This window comes from Notolepis coatsorum, assembly GCF_963971535.1.
Source record: "Notolepis coatsorum genome assembly, chromosome: 4".
Classification (NCBI taxonomy): domain Eukaryota; kingdom Metazoa; phylum Chordata; class Actinopteri; order Aulopiformes; family Paralepididae; genus Notolepis; species Notolepis coatsorum.
In genome coordinates this window covers 106812309-106828935 of record NC_140168.1, presented here as the reverse complement: position 1 = coordinate 106828935, position 16627 = coordinate 106812309, and the positions used below count along the sequence as shown (strand labels likewise).

Sequence of the window (16627 nt, the reverse complement as noted above, 5' to 3'; positions counted from 1 at the left end):
GTTACCTGGTGAGTCAGGGGGGGGGGCAGTGTTGTTACCTGGTGAGTCAGGGGGGGGGGCAGTGTTGTTACCTGGTGAGTCAGGGGGGGGGGCAGTGTTGTTACCTGGTGAGTCGGGGGGGGGGGCAGTGTTGTTACCTGGTGAGTCAGGGGGGGGGGGCAGTGTTGTTACCTGGTGAGTCAGGGGGGGGGGGGCAGTGTTGTTACCTGGTGAGTCAGGGGGGGGGGCAGTGTTGTTACCTGGTGAGTCAGGGGGGGGGGGCAGTGTTGTTACCTGGTGAGTCAGGGGGGGGCAGTGTTGTTACCTGGTGAGTCAGGGGGGGGGGCAGTGTTGTTACCTGGTGAGTCAGGGGGGGGGGCAGTGTTGTTACCTGGTGAGTCAGGGGGGGGGCAGTGTTGTTACCTGGTGAGTCAGGGGGGGGGGCAGTGTTGTTACCTGGTGAGTCAGGGGGGGGGGGCAGTGTTGTTACCTGGTGAGTCAGGGGGGGGGGGCAGTGTTGTTACCTGGTGAGTCAGGGGGGGGGGGGCAGTGTTGTTACCTGGTGAGTCAGGGGGGGGGGCAGTGTTGTTACCTGGTGAGTCAGGGGGGGGGGGCAGTGTTGTTACCTGGTGAGTCAGGGGGGGGGGGGCAGTGTTGTTACCTGGTGAGTCAGGGGGGGGGGGCAGTGTTGTTACCTGGTGAGTCAGGGGGGGGGGGGCAGTGTTGTTACCTGGTGAGTCAGGGGGGGGGGGCAGTGTTGTTACCTGGTGAGTCAGGGGGGGGGGGCAGTGTTGTTACCTGGTGAGTCAGGGGGGGGGGGCAGTGTTGTTACCTGGTGAGTCGGGGGGGGGCAGTGTTGTTACCTGGTGAGTCAGGGGGGGGGGCAGTGTTGTTACCTGGTGAGTCAGGGGGGGGGGGCAGTGTTGTTACCTGGTGAGTCAGGGGGGGGGGGCAGTGTTGTCACCTGGTGAGTCAGGGGGGGGGCAGTGTTGTTACCTGGTGAGTCAGGGGGGGGGGCAGTGTTGTTACCTGGTGAGTCAGGGGGGGGGGCAGTGTTGTTACCTGGTGAGTCAGGGGGGGGGCAGTGTTGTTACCTGGTGAGTCAGGGGGGGGGCAGTGTTGTTACCTGGTGAGTCAGGGGGGGGGGCAGTGTTGTTACCTGGTGAGTCAGGGGGGGGGGGGCAGTGTTGTTACCTGGTGAGTCAGGGGGGGGGGCAGTGTTGTTACTTGGTGAGTCAGGGGGGGGGGGCAGTGTTGTTACCTGGTGAGTCAGGGGGGGGGCAGTGTTGTTACCTGGTGAGCCGGGGGGGGCAGTGTTGTTACCTGGTGAGTCAGGGGGGGGGGGGGGCAGTGTTGTTACCTGGTGAGTCAGGGGGGGGGGCAGTGTTGTTACCTGGTGAGTCAGGGGGGGGGGCAGTGTTGTTACCTGGTGAGTCAGGGGGGGGGGGCAGTGTTGTTACCTGGTGAGTCAGGGGGGGGGGGCAGTGTTGTTACCTGGTGAGTCAGGGGGGGGGGGCAGTGTTGTTACCTGGTGAGTCAGGGGGGGGGGGCAGTGTTGTTACCTGGTGAGTCAGGGGGGGTGGGGGCAGTGTTGTTACCTGGTGAGTCAGGGGGGGGGGCAGTGTTGTTACCTGGTGAGTCAGGGGGGGGGGCAGTGTTGTTACCTGGTGAGTCGGGGGGGGGGCAGTGTTGTTACCTGGTGAGTCAGGGGGGGGGGGGGCAGTGTTGTTACCTGGTGAGTCAGGGGGGGGGGCAGTGTTGTTACCTGGTGAGTCAGGGGGGGGGGCAGTGTTGTTACCTGGTGAGTCAGGGGGGGGGGGCAGTGTTGTTACCTGGTGAGTCAGGGGGGGGGGGCAGTGTTGTTACCTGGTGAGTCAGGGGGGGGGGCAGTGTTGTTACCTGGTGAGTCAGGGGAGGGGGGCAGTGTTGTTACCTGGTGAGTCAGGGGGGGGGGGCAGTGTTGTTACCTGGTGAGTCAGGGGGGGGGGCAGTGTTGTTACCTGGTGAGTCAGGGGGGGGGGCAGTGTTGTTACCTGGTGAGTCAGGGGGGGGGGGCAGTGTTGTTACCTGGTGAGTCAGGGGGGGGGGCAGTGTTGTTACCTGGTGAGTCAGGGGGGGGGCAGTGTTGTTACCTGGTGAGTCAGGGGGGGGCGGGGCAGTGTTGTTACCTGGTGAGTCAGGGGGGGGGGGGGGCAGTGTTGTTACCTGGTGAGTCAGGGGGGGGGGGTAGTGTTGTTACCTGGTGAGTCAGGGGGGGGGGCAGTGTTGTTACCTGGTGAGTCAGGGGGGGGGGGGCAGTGTTGTTACCTGGTGAGTCAGGGGGGGGGGGGTAGTGTTGTTACCTGGTGAGTCAGGGGGGGGGGCAGTGTTGTTACCTGGTGAGTCAGGGTGGGGGGGCAGTGTTGTTACCTGGTGAGTCAGGGGGGGGGGGGCAGTGTTGTTACCTGGTGAGTCAGGGGGGGGGGGCAGTGTTGTTACCTGGTGAGTCAGGGGGGGGCAGTGTTGTTACCTGGTGAGTCAGGGGGGGGGGGCAGTGTTGTTACCTGGTGAGTCAGGGGGGGGGGGGCAGTGTTGTTACCTGGTGAGTCAGGGGGGGGGGGGGCAGTGTTGTTACCTGGTGAGTCAGGGGGGGGGGGGCAGTGTTGTTACCTGGTGAGTCAGGGGGGGGGGCAGTGTTGTTACCTGGTGAGTCAGGGGGGGGGGGGGCAGTGTTGTTACCTGGTGAGTCAGGGGGGGGCAGTGTTGTTACCTGGTGAGTCAGGGGGGGGGCAGTGTTGTTACCTGGTGAGTCAGGGGGGGGGGCAGTGTTGTTACCTGGTGAGTCAGGGGGGGGGGCAGTGTTGTTACTTGGTGAGTCAGGGGGGGGGGGCAGTGTTGTTACCTGGTGAGTCAGGGGGGGGGCAGTGTTGTTACCTGGTGAGCCGGGGGGGGGCAGTGTTGTTACCTGGTGAGTCAGGGGGGGGGGGGGGCAGTGTTGTTACCTGGTGAGTCAGGGGGGGGGGCAGTGTTGTTACCTGGTGAGTCAGGGGGGGGGGCAGTGTTGTTACCTGGTGAGTCAGGGGGGGGGGGGCAGTGTTGTTACCTGGTGAGTCAGGGGGGGGGGGGGCAGTGTTGTTACCTGGTGAGTCAGGGGGGGGGGCAGTGTTGTTACCTGGTGAGTCAGGGGAGGGGGGCAGTGTTGTTACCTGGTGAGTCAGGGGGGGGGGGGCAGTGTTGTTACCTGGTGAGTCAGGGGGGGGGGCAGTGTTGTTACCTGGTGAGTCAGGGGGGGGGGCAGTGTTGTTACCTGGTGAGTCAGGGGGGGGGGCAGTGTTGTTACCTGGTGAGTCAGGGGGGGGGGCAGTGTTGTTACCTGGTGAGTCGGGGGGGGGGCAGTGTTGTTACCTGGTGAGTCAGGGGGGGGGCAGTGTTGTTACCTGGTGAGTCAGGGGGGGGGGGGCAGTGTTGTTACCTGGTGAGTCAGGGGGGGGTAGTGTTGTTACCTGGTGAGTCAGGGGGGGGGGCAGTGTTGTTACCTGGTGAGTCAGGGGGGGGGGGGGCAGTGTTGTTACCTGGTGAGTCAGGGGGGGGGGGGGGGTAGTGTTGTTACCTGGTGAGTCAGGGGGGGGGGCAGTGTTGTTACCTGGTGAGTCAGGGTGGGGGGGCAGTGTTGTTACCTGGTGAGTCAGGGGGGGGGCAGTGTTGTTACCTGGTGAGTCAGGGGGGGGGCAGTGTTGTTACCTGGTGAGTCAGGGGGGGGCAGTGTTGTTACCTGGTGAGTCAGGGGGGGGGGCAGTGTTGTTACCTGGTGAGTCAGGGGGGGGGGGGGCAGTGTTGTTACCTGGTGAGTCAGGGGGGGGGGGCAGTGTTGTTACCTGGTGAGTCAGGGGGGGGGGGGGCAGTGTTGTTACCTGGTGAGTCAGGGGGGGGGGGGCAGTGTTGTTACCTGGTGAGTCAGGGGGGGGGGGGGCAGTGTTGTTACCTGGTGAGTCAGGGGGGGGCAGTGTTGTTACCTGGTGAGTCAGGGGGGGGGGCAGTGTTGTTACCTGGTGAGTCAGGGGGGGGGGGCAGTGTTGTTACCTGGTGAGTCAGGGGGGGGGGCAGTGTTGTTACCTGGTGAGTCAGGGGGGGGGGGGCAGTGTTGGATACTGTGTACTTCTTCCACCACTGATATACAGTATGTGAATACATTTGAATGTGTGTGTGTGTGTGTGTGTGTGTGTGTGTGTGTGTGTGTGTGTGTGTGTGTGTGTGTGTGTGTGTGTGTGTGTGTGTGTGTGTGAGTGAGTGAGTGAGTGAGTTACTGGTGAGTGAGTGAGTGAGTGAGTGAGTTACTAGTGAGTGAGTGAGTGAGTGAGTGAGTGAGTGAGTGAGTGAGTGTGTGTGTGTGTTAGGGCTGGGCGATACGGCCTCTAAATGATATCACGATATTTCTTGGCTATGTCAGTCACGATACACGATGTACATCACGATATTTTGACATTTCCTCTAAAGCACTTAAAAATGCTTGATTTAACCCTTTGAAGCCTACAGTCATGCCATCATGACGATTAAAATAGTCCCTGCAACATATGTCTGCATTAAACCATGAAGATGCTTTCAAAAATAATTTAATTAAACATTTCTAAAAATCTAAAAGAGTAGTCTACTGATACACTAATACAGAAAAATGTTTATTAACATCTAAGACAATTTATATAAATACTCTTGGGTGCCTAAGACTTTTGCACAGTACTGTTTTCTATCCACTTTAGCCAAAAATACAAAAATAATAATCATGTAACCAAGGAATGGTCCGCCTATACTTTTAATATATAGTAATATAAAATCACGGGAGACTTGATAGCTTAAGTGGTCTGCACACGGCGAGCGACCGACGTCGCCTGGCGATGCAATCGTCTGTCGCTCAACGACAATCGCCTGGCCCCCCACACCAGAGCCGACCGACAGTTCACAGGTATAATAATGTGTCGCTCTGTCTAGCTGGGGGTGTGGTTATTACTTGTTTCCCCCCGGAGGGAGATATATAGGAGGACGGACCGGATGTTGATGTGATATCGTGAAGCAGGTAGCTGTGGTAGCTGTGTTGTGCTCTACGAGGGAATATTAACCTGTAAAACCCATATTGAGCTGGAATTAAACCACCATATATACGAATACCACCTCTCCTCATTCTTCCTGACATTACTGCATGCCTGATCGCTACAATACTTTCACTACCACCGATTGGACAAGTAATGTTATGCAGCTGAGAGAGAACGTTTTTTCACTGAAGACGCTGTTCTGTTCTCAACCATCATTTTCTTTGGACAATAAACCGTATAAACTACATCAGCCGCACGCTGATATTAATTATTATATTAAAGGCAACCAACTTGTGTCTAGCCACGCCCAACTTGCGTCTAGCCACGCCCCCGCTCTGTCGCGGCAGCATTATGTAGCAGTAATCCCCCCTCTTTTAACATCGACAACTAGCTCAACTGGTAGCGCCGCCTTGCTGTGGATCCTGCGGTCTGTTGGTGACAAGTTCGATTTTTTTAACATGCATTCTTTCGCCGGTTAAGTTTAGGCATGTTAAGTTTAAGCATTGTTTCGGAGTTGGTTAAGGTTAGGGTTAAGGTTAGGCATTGTTTCGGAGTTGGTTAAGGTTAGAAGGGTTAAGTTTAGGCGCTGTTAAGGAGCTGGTTAAGGTTAGAGTTTGTCTTAGAGAATGGCAATAGACAGCCTATTTCCGCGCTGCAGCTCTCTCGCGCTGCCGCGGTCACATGGGCGTAGTGGCCAATCAGAGAAACGCTAAACACAAGTTGGTTGCCTAAAATATTCACGCAGCCCTGGACATTAAACTCTGTCAACATCCACAACTTCTTTTGTTACCCGAGTATAAAAACACTAGTAGGTGCATCGTGGTGCATTGTTAATTTATTAGTTAATGACAAGCGGCCACTATAGCTTCTCCAACTAACGTTATTTATTTAAATTGTTCCTGTTAATAATAATTAACATAAGTAGCATGGTAATAATACGTAGGTTATTGATCAATGAATGTATTGATACATTAATGGTGTACAAATGATACACCAGTAGAAGTCATGTTATTTCCTCATTGTCCTTTCTGTGTCACCTCAAAAAATAGGATCGAGGCGATTTTTAGCCAGGCGACAGAAGTTGCTGCGCGATCGTCGCTTCAAAATCTCTTGTCGTATGTGTACATATTCAAAGTAAGCTCACACACAAAATCCAAACTCAATGACCGAAACAAGGAATAGGCTGAAGCACGTGCTTATTTTTGCCTATCCTTTACAATTCTTAAAAACTAAATATACTTTAATATAAGAAAGAAACATTTAAAATATGCTGCAAGATATAATTTTTTTTCTTTTTCTTTGAGAAAAAATAAAAGAGAAAATAAATGTTTTTTTTTATTATCTTTTCCCCCCTCCTTTTTTCCGATTTTTCTCCCATCCCACTGTTAGTCGTTATGCCAATTCCCAACCCCCTTCCTGGTTGTTGCGCACTCCCCCCTACTGTTGGTCCGGGAGGCCGGAGACTGTCACATGTTTTCCTCCGACGCATGTGCAGCCAGCCTGGCCGCGCAGACTCTCACTGGGAGAGTGTAACGTGTGGAAGGTCGCACTACCTCTCTCCAGATCCTACCCTCGCTGTGCAGGCGCCCCGACCGAACTGTAGGGGTCGCTGTCCACAACGCCCAGGACCCACCCACGGCTCCCCTCCCCCTAACTCAGCCAAACGAGTTAGTATAGCGATCAGCCCGAGCCGAGGCAATGCTGACTCTCCGGGAGTCGGAAAATAAATGTTTGTTTACTCAAAACTGTACTCCTGAATTCTTTTATCCTTTTTTAAATCTCCCCTGAGAGGTACACAACTTCAACCCGTCACTAAGACTATTCCACAATTTAACTCCCAAAATTGAAACATTATGAAGTATTCTCTTATGCCGCTCTTCCACGTTCTGCACGGTACCTACTCGGCTTGGTAGAACCCCCCCCCCCCGTCAGTGTAGCTGGGGCGCCGTGATGTCATCTTCAACGCGACACACAGAGGATTTCGACGCTAGCTATCAAGCTACTGTATGAATCCAGTGCCTTATTAGCTCATTTACGCTAGCTGCAATGCTAACGGTTAGAACGCGAGGCTACTACCAGTTCATCCACCTCGGCGACTCCATATTCCATTGATGTTTCTGAATAAAACACGTAGGGCTAACGTTTAAACTCGCGAAGCTCTCCACTTCTCTCACGCTCTCGTATCCCTGTTTCCTCCAAACAAACCTGTGGCACCGCCTCTCCGTCTCTGGGTGTGTGTGTGTGTGTGCGCGTGTATGTGCGTGTACGTGACGTAAGTTGGGTTAAGTCTGTGTGCATTTTTTTTCTTTGAGAGGGAGAGACGAGAGAGTAGAGCGCTGCGCCAAAGTTAACCCTTTGGTAGTGTGGTAGTGAAAGGGTTAACCTTCTGTATTGTCACAGTGAAAGGGTTAACCATTTGGTAGTGTGGTAGTGAAAGGGTTAACCTTCTGTATTGTCACAGTGAAAGGGTTAACCATTTGGTAGTGTGGTAGTGAAAGGTTAAGCTTCTGTAGTGTGGTAGTGAAATGTTAACCTTCTGTAGTGTGGTAGTGAAATGTTAACCTTCTGTAGTGTGGTAGTGAAAGGGTTAACCTTCTATAGTGTGGTAGTGAAATGTTAACCGTCTGTATTGTCGCAGTGAAAGGGTTAACCTTCTGTAGTGGTAGTGAAAGGGTTAACCTTCTGTAGTGTGGTTGTGAAAGGTTAACCGTCTGTAGTCTGGTAGTGAAAGGTTAACCTTCTGTAGTGTGGTAGTGAAAGGTTAACCTTCTGTAGTGGTAGTGAAAGGTTAACCTTCTGTAGTATGGTAGTGAAAGGTTAACCTTCTGTAGTGTGGTTGTGAAAGGTTAACCGTCTGTAGTCTGGTAGTGAAAGGTTAACCTTCTGTAGTATGGTAGTGAAAGGTTAACCGTCTGTAGTGTGGTTGTGAAAGGTTAACCGTCTGTAGTGTGGTAGTGAAAGGGTTAACCTTCTGTAGTGTGGTAGTGAAAGGTTAACCTTCTGTAGTGTGGTAGTGAAAGGTTAACCTTCTGTAGTGTGGTAGTGAAAGGTTAACCGTCTGTAGTGTGGTAGTGAAAGGTTAACCGTCTGTAGTGTGGTAGTGAAAGGTTAACCTTCTGTAGTGTGGTAGTGAAAGGTTAACCTTCTGTAGTGTGGTAGTGAAAGGTTAACCGTCTGTAGTGTGGTAGTGAAAGGTTAACCTTCTGTAGTGTGGTAGTGAAAGGTTAACCTTCTGTAGGGTGGTAGTGAAAGGTTAACCTTCTGTAGTGTGGTAGTGAAAGGGTTAACCTTCTGTAGTGTGGTAGTGAAAGGGTTAACCGTCTGTAGTGTGGTAGTGAAATGTTAACCGTCTGTATTGTTTGTCACAGTGAAAGGGTTAACCTTCTGTAGTGTGGTAGTGAACGGGTTAACCTTCTGTAGTGTGGTTGTGAAAGGTTCAACCCTTTGTTGTGTGGTAGTGAAAGGGTTAACCTTCTGTAGTGTGGTTGTGAAAGGGTCAACCCTTTGTCGTTTGGTAGTGAAAGGGTTAACCTTATGTAGTGTGTTTGTGAAAGGGTTAACCCTTTGTCATGTGGTAGTGAAAGGGTTAACCTTTTGTATTGTCATAGTGAAAGGGTTATCCCTTTGGTAGTGTGGTAGTGAAAGGGTTAACCTTCTGTATTGTGTTTGTGAAAGGGTTAACCTTCTGTATTGTCACAGTGAAAGGGTTTCTCCATCTTTAATAAGTCCTGAGTCATTCTGTCTCATTGGTTCAATCAGTCTAATGTAGAGAGACCTGCTGTTGCCCCGCCCACATGCTGCTGTAGCCCTGCCCACAATCTCTAGTTAAAGGGAAAGTTCAACATAAAATAGCATTCACTTCGGATTCCTTTATTGTCACGTCATTCAGTACCTTAACAGCAAAAAAGAGTGAAATTCACTTCGTTGTGGTTCCTCGACGGTAGCAGCATCCAATATAATATAAATAACCTAAAATAAAGTAAGATAAAATAACAGCAAGATATACAGTTATTTTTTTAAAGATAAATTTTTTAGCATTTATTGCTTTTCATGGTCAGACATGACCGAGAGATGAGGAGAGGATGAACGGGAGAAGAGGCGGGGAAGACATGCGACAAATGTCAAAAAAGAAAAGTGTGCAGTGCTGATAACAGGATGCAGATATGATACTATATACAATTTTAAACAAAATGGAAGTTACTTCTATACTACTGTACAGTTTCAATGTGTGAATATGAATAGAGCGTGTTCACACCTGAAAGTCCGGGGATAGTCCGGACTTTCTGGTGGACCAAATGTGAAAATGATACATTGTTTGATTTTGGTCTGCGTTCACACTACCCTGTTTGGTGCGGATCTCATTTGTAAACAAAGGACATACAGTCGCATATATTGGACTATAGCACTCACAAACCTAAACAGTTGCCGGCAGCGTAAAGAGAGCGATACTATTACGACGAGCACGGCGCAAGTCGACTAGAGAGTAGAGAGAGAGAGAGAGAGAGAGAGAGAGAGAGAGAGAGAGAGAGAGAGAGAGAGAGAGAGAGAGAGACTGTCCGCGCGCGGCGCGAGTCTAGAGTAGAGAGAGAGAGAGAGAGACTGTCCGTCCGCGTCTGTCACTCATTAGCTCTAGATTAGATACTATATAAAGTTCGATCGCGTTCACACCAACAGCAAACGCACCATGGTCCACTTTGAAACGAACCGAGTCCCAACTTTTCAAGAGGACCATGGTTTGGTTGTTTGGTCCTCAAAATAGTTGGGTTTGTGTTCACACCTGTACAAACCAAACGGACTATTGATCTAAAGGGACCATGGTCCACTTAAAGTGGACCAAACAGGGTAGGTGTGAACGCGCCCTGAGTCTCTCCTTGAGCTGAAAATTGGACATAGATTTTGGAGTTGCTTTCTAGACAATGAATAGTGGAACACTATTACCGCAATATAGGTACATTTCCTGATTCAGAGCTGTCGGCCTTACGTTTAAAACACAACTCATGTCTTATACTATCCTGCACTCCTCCTACTGTACTAATGTGTCGCTACTACTCTGCACTCATCACTGCAGCACCCAGGTTGCAGCACTGTTTGATGAACATTGTTCCTCAGCTGTAAGAGTTGTACCTTCCTGCTGACTTGTTCTACAGAAGTCACTTTGGATAAAAGCGTTTCAGCTAAATGACTAAATGTGAATGTGAAATGTAATGGTTGCAAACGAAAATTGTATGAGCCCACAAATTCAAGTCTTGACGCTCTGATTTCACCGCTTAGGGAGACAGTGGTTATAATAGATATTGACTTAACTGTCCGAGCTCATTGGAATAGTACAATGTCGATTTTGTTTTAGGGTGGATTTTCCTTTTTGAGTGGCCTGCCTCAATAGATAATGACTCAGAGTGGTTTAAGTAGGACTGTTTTAGGGTGGATTATCCTCCGCGTCTTCTCTCACCTTGTTTTTCAAGTTTGTTTTTATTTGTCACGTATAAAGTACATAAAGTACATTACAGTGAAATGCTTGGTTCTGTATGAGCCCCTGAGAATGTGCTTCATACAGTAAAACAAGTAAGTAAAAGAGGAATAAAGTCCCAACACTATACAAATATACAATATAGGGCGGCTGGGTGGCGCAGCGGAGATTGCGCTCGTCACCAATGCAAGAATCAAATCAAATCAAATCAAATTTATTTATAGGGCCCAACAACACACGTTAATGTCCCCATGGGCCGTACAGATCTTCTTTAAACAAGTCAAGAAGAAAACATAACAATAAGTCAAGAACAGAACAAGAACACCATAAGGTGCAAACATTTTTAGATGGATGCAAATAAATGAAATAATGCAAGCACTCCCAGACATACCCCACGCGAAGGTAAGGAAAAACTCACTAAAACCTAACAATAGGGGAAAAAAAAACTCCAGAGACTCCAGTCAAGAGACTCCAGTCTCGAATCCGGGTGTCAGCATTGCCTCCGGCTTCGGCTTGGCAGAGGTAGCGGGTGGAAGACAATGGGTGGTGATCTGGACGTTGTGGACAGCAACTCCTACAGGTCGGTTGGGGGACGCCTGCACAGCAGAGACAGGAAGTAGCGGAGGTAGTGTGAGCTTCCCACACGTTACTCCTTGCCAATGAGCAGGTGAAAACGCTGGCAGGTGAAAAGATGGGACAGGCTGCCTCCTCGTGTACCGGAGGGGACACGTGATGCAAGGCTTCTATCCTCACTACAGCCGACCAGTGGGGGGCATAGTCGAGCAACGTTCAAGACAGGGGAGGGGAGAATTGGAAACACGAAATTGGGATGGGAGAAAAATAGAAAACCGAGGAGAAAAAAGTGGATAAAAAAAATATATATATACAACTAAAGTGCAACCTACATACAATGAAGTAAAAATGCAGACAATGAGGTATGGATGTAGTGCAAATCTCTTCAATAAATAGATAAAATATGGTGTAGTGTTTAAAGTGTCTGTTTAAATTCTGGATAGGATGCAAAGTTTTCGATGTACTTAAACCCTTTCACTGCCACACAACAGAAGGTTAACCCTTTACTATCACACAAACGACGGCGATGCTCCATCATTAGCATCATTAGCTCCGCGTCGGTTGTGTGATAGTAAAGGGCTAACCTTCTGTATTGTCACAGTGAAAGGGTTAACCGGCTAGTCGTGTGGCAGTGAAAGGGTTAACGACTGTACCGTTGTCTCTCGCAGCCCATCAAGAACCCTCCGACGGGGAAGAAGTACGTGAGGTGTCCCTGCAACTGCCTGCTCATCTGTAAAGACACGTCCAGGAGGATAGGATGCCCTCGACCCAACTGGTAGGTCGGCGGGCCGGAGCGGAGTGTCCTGACCCCTCTGTTACTGACCTCCTCTCTGACCGCTGTCGCAGACTTGAGTTGTGGTGTTTTCCACGCGTCCTCATCACGTGGTACAGTTCACCAACCAGGAGGTTTCACTCAAAGCAGCAGATCAGAGAGATAAACCACAACACCGCAATATCACTGACCTTTTGTGGTACCAAACATCACAAACAGGGCTTTATTGTGTAGATGGGAGTATCGTGACACAAACAGGGCTTTATTGTGTAGATGGGAGTATCGTGACACAAACAGGGCTTTATTGTGTAGATGGGAGTATCGTGACACAAACAGGGCTTTATTGTGTAGATGGGAGTATCGTGACACAAACAGGGCTTTATTGTGTAGATGGGAGTATCGTGACACAAACAGGGCTTTATTGTGTAGATGGGAGTATCGTGACACAAACAGGGCTTTATTGTGTAGATGGGAGTATCGTGACACAAACAGGGCTTTATTGTGTAGATGGGAGTATCGTGACACAAACAGGGCTTTATTGTGTAGATGGGAGTATCGTGACACAAACAGGGCTTTATTGTGTAGATGGGAGTATCGTGACACAAACAGGGCTTTATTGTGTATTGTAATTTCAGAAATATGATATTGACTGGGATTCGTAAAAAAGTTGATCAAAACCACCTGCGTCAAGAAAGAAGAATTGAATATTCTGACTGAAACTTCCGCCTTGGATCTGATTGGTCCTAACTAGTTAGCACCCAAATGTTATCGCCTCAAAAATATGGGGGCTAACAGTGGCTCGGGAGGTAGAGCAGTCGTCTGGTAATCCGAAGTGTCCTTGAGCAAGACACTTAACCCCTAACTGCTCCCGATGAGCAGGTTGGCACCTTGCGTGGTCGCCTCCGCCGTCGGTGTGCGAGTGAACGGGTGAATGTGAGGAACAAATTGTAAAGCGCTTTGGATAAAAGAGATTATAAATGCAGCCGTTTACCATTAAATATGACTTGGTCACATGATACATTTCAGACTTAATGAGTTGACGAGGGCCGTCCGAATGAACAACTAGTGTTTCTGGCAGGTCAGCATCGTAAGGTCATCATAAGGTCATCGTAAGGTCATCATAAGGTCAGCATCAGGTCAGCATAAGGTCACCATAAGGTCATCATAAGGTCAGCATCGTAAGGTCATCATAAGGTCATCATAAGGTCAGCATCGTAAGGTCATCATAAGGTCACCATAAGGTCATCATAAGGTCAGCATCATAAGGTCACCATAAGGTCAGCATCATAAGGTCATCATAAGGTCATCATAAAGTCATCATAAGGTCATCATAAGGTCAGCATCATAAGGTCAGCATAAGGTCAGCATAAGGTCAGCATCATAAGGTCATCATAATGTCAGCATAAGGTCATCATAAGGTCATCATAAAGTCATCATAAGGTCACCATAAGGTCATCATAAGGTCACCATAAGGTCATCATAAGGTCAGCATCATAAGGTCATCATAAGGTCATCATAAGGTCATCATAAGGTCAGCATCGTAAGGTCATCATAAGGTCATCATAAGGTCAGCATAAGGTCATCATAAGGTCAGCATCGTAAGGTCATCATAAGGTCATCATAAGGTCAGCATCGTAAGGTCATCATAAGGTCATCATAAGGTCACCATAAGGTCATCATAAGGTCAGCATCGTAAGGTCATCATAAGGTCATCATAAGGTCAGCATCATAAGGTCATCATAAGGTCATCATAAGGTCATCATAAGGTCACCATAAGGTCATCATAAGGTCAGCATCATAAGGTCATCATAAGGTCATCATAAGGTCAGCATCATAAGGTCAGCATCATAAGGTCATCATAAGGTCATCATAAGGTCAGCATCATAAGGTCATCATAAGGTCAGCATCATAAGGTCAGCATCATAAGGTCACCATAAGTTCATCATAAGGTCAGCATCATAAGGTCATCATAAGGTCAGCATCATAAGGTCATCATAAGGTCAGCATCATAAGGTCATCATAAGGTCAGTATCATAAGGTCAGCATCATAAGGTCATCATAAGGTCAGCATCATAAGGTCAGCATCATAAGGTCAGCATCATAAGGTCATCATAAGGTCAGCATCATAAGGTCATCATAAGGTCATCATAAGGTCAGTATCATAAGGTCATCATAAGGTCAGCATCATAAGGTCATCATAAGGTCAGCATCATAAGGTCATAAGGTCATCATAAGGTCAGCATCATAAGGTCAGCATCATAAGGTCATCATACGGTCATCATAAGGTCAGCATCATAAGGTCAGCATCATAAGGTCAGCATCATAAGGTCATCATAAGGTCATCATAAGGTCAGCATCATAAGGTCAGCATCATAAGGTCAGCATCATAAGGTCATCATAAGGTCAGCATCATAAGGTCAGCATCATAAGGTCACCATAAGGTCAGCATCATAAGGTCAGCATCATAAGGTCAGCATCATAAGGTCATCATAAGGTCAGCATCATAAGGTCATCATAAGGTCAGCATCATAAGGTCACCATAAGGTCAGCATCATAAGGTCATCATAAGGTCAGCATCATAAGGTCATCATAAGGTCAGCATCATAAGGTCATCATAAGGTCAGCATCATAAGGTCAGCATCATAAGGTCACCATAAGGTCAAGTCAAGTCAAGTAATTTATTTATAAAGCACGTTTAACTCTTTCAGTGCCACTCACGAGATTTCTCTGTTTTTTTATAGGTGGTTGCTAGCCACTCATCATAAGGTCATCATAAAGTCATCATAAGGTCATCATAAGGTCAGCATCATAAGGTCAGCATAAGGTCAGCATAAGGTCAGCATCATAAGGTCATCATAATGTCAGCATAAGGTCATCATAAGGTCATCATAAAGTCATCATAAGGTCATCATAAGGTCACCATAAGGTCATCATAAGGTCACCATAAGGTCATCATAAGGTCAGCATCATAAGGTCATCATAAGGTCATCATAAGGTCATCATAAGGTCAGCATCGTAAGGTCATCATAAGGTCATCATAAGGTCAGCATAAGGTCATCATAAGGTCAGCATCGTAAGGTCATCATAAGGTCATCATAAGGTCAGCATCGTAAGGTCATCATAAGGTCATCATAAGGTCACCATAAGGTCATCATAAGGTCAGCATCGTAAGGTCATCATAAGGTCATCATAAGGTCAGCATCATAAGGTCATCATAAGGTCATCATAAGGTCATCATAAGGTCACCATAAGGTCATCATAAGGTCAGCATCATAAGGTCATCATAAGGTCATCATAAGGTCAGCATCATAAGGTCAGCATCATAAGGTCATCATAAGGTCATCATAAGGTCAGCATCATAAGGTCATCATAAGGTCAGCATCATAAGGTCAGCATCATAAGGTCACCATAAGTTCATCATAAGGTCAGCATCATAAGGTCATCATAAGGTCAGCATCATAAGGTCATCATAAGGTCAGCATCATAAGGTCATCATAAGGTCATCATAAGGTCAGTATCATAAGGTCAGCATCATAAGGTCATCATAAGGTCAGCATCATAAGGTCAGCATCATAAGGTCAGCATCATAAGGTCATCATAAGGTCAGCATCATAAGGTCATCATAAGGTCATCATAAGGTCAGTATCATAAGGTCATCATAAGGTCAGCATCATAAGGTCATCATAAGGTCAGCATCATAAGGTCATAAGGTCATCATAAGGTCAGCATCATAAGGTCAGCATCATAAGGTCATCATACGGTCATCATAAGGTCAGCATCATAAGGTCAGCATCATAAGGTCATCATAAGGTCATCATAAGGTCAGCATCATAAGGTCAGCATCATAAGGTCAGCATCATAAGGTCATCATAAGGTCAGCATCATAAGGTCAGCATCATAAGGTCACCATAAGGTCAGCATCATAAGGTCAGCATCATAAGGTCAGCATCATAAGGTCATCATAAGGTCAGCATCATAAGGTCATCATAAGGTCAGCATCATAAGGTCACCATAAGGTCAGCATCATAAGGTCATCATAAGGTCAGCATCATAAGGTCATCATAAGGTCAGCATCATAAGGTCATCATAAGGTCAGCATCATAAGGTCAGCATCATAAGGTCACCATAAGGTCAAGTCAAGTCAAGTAATTTATTTATAAAGCACGTTTAACTCTTTCAGTGCCACTCACGAGATTTCTCTGTTTTTTTATAGGTGGTTGCTAGCCACTCACGAGATTTCTCTGATTTTTTTTTTTTTTTTTTTTATCGATCTGAAAAATGATTGCATCACCCGAGCCTACCCGAGTATAGCCGAGCGGCGCCGGCGATCACTGTGGAAAAAAGCGCCCCCTGTCGTCTCCCAGATGACATAAGTGATTTTGGAATGGACTCAATGAAAATGAATGGGGAAAAAAATCCGGTACTCCACATTTTCCAGTTCACTGATCCAGCCGGGGTTACCACAGTTCATTCTGGAACCTCAGATCCCCGCTGATCATGGAGATCTACAGTATCGCGTTGGATCCATACACGTATCCATTTTTTCGAATGGTGATCAGGAATTGGAATATACCAGTTGGATACCATCTGATGTCAGGTAAGGACTCTATGTTATCAGTGGTAGGATAATCAGAGTAAGTTTGATGAAGTTATAAGCTGTTTTGTGAAATGTCTTCTTTCGGTTTCACTGTAAAAGTCAGTGAGGAAATCAACGGAGCGATTATCCGTGCGCGGCCGTAATGTGCTTGCGTGCACGTATAATATTGATCATCT

At 48.0% G+C, this 16627-nt stretch overlaps 1 protein-coding gene across 1 annotated transcript in view; it reads left to right on the top strand.

Annotated features, from left to right (window-relative positions):
• The window catches only part of pip4p2 (phosphatidylinositol-4,5-bisphosphate 4-phosphatase 2), a gene marked incomplete at its 5' end in the record, with an annotated part of 112508 nt that overhangs the window by 41784 nt on the left and 54097 nt on the right, over positions 1-16627 (top strand). The window contains one exon of the mRNA XM_084312063.1: positions 11751-11857. Coding sequence (XP_084168189.1) covers positions 11751-11857 — 107 coding nt within the window. The remainder of the gene's footprint in view (positions 1-11750; positions 11858-16627) is intronic.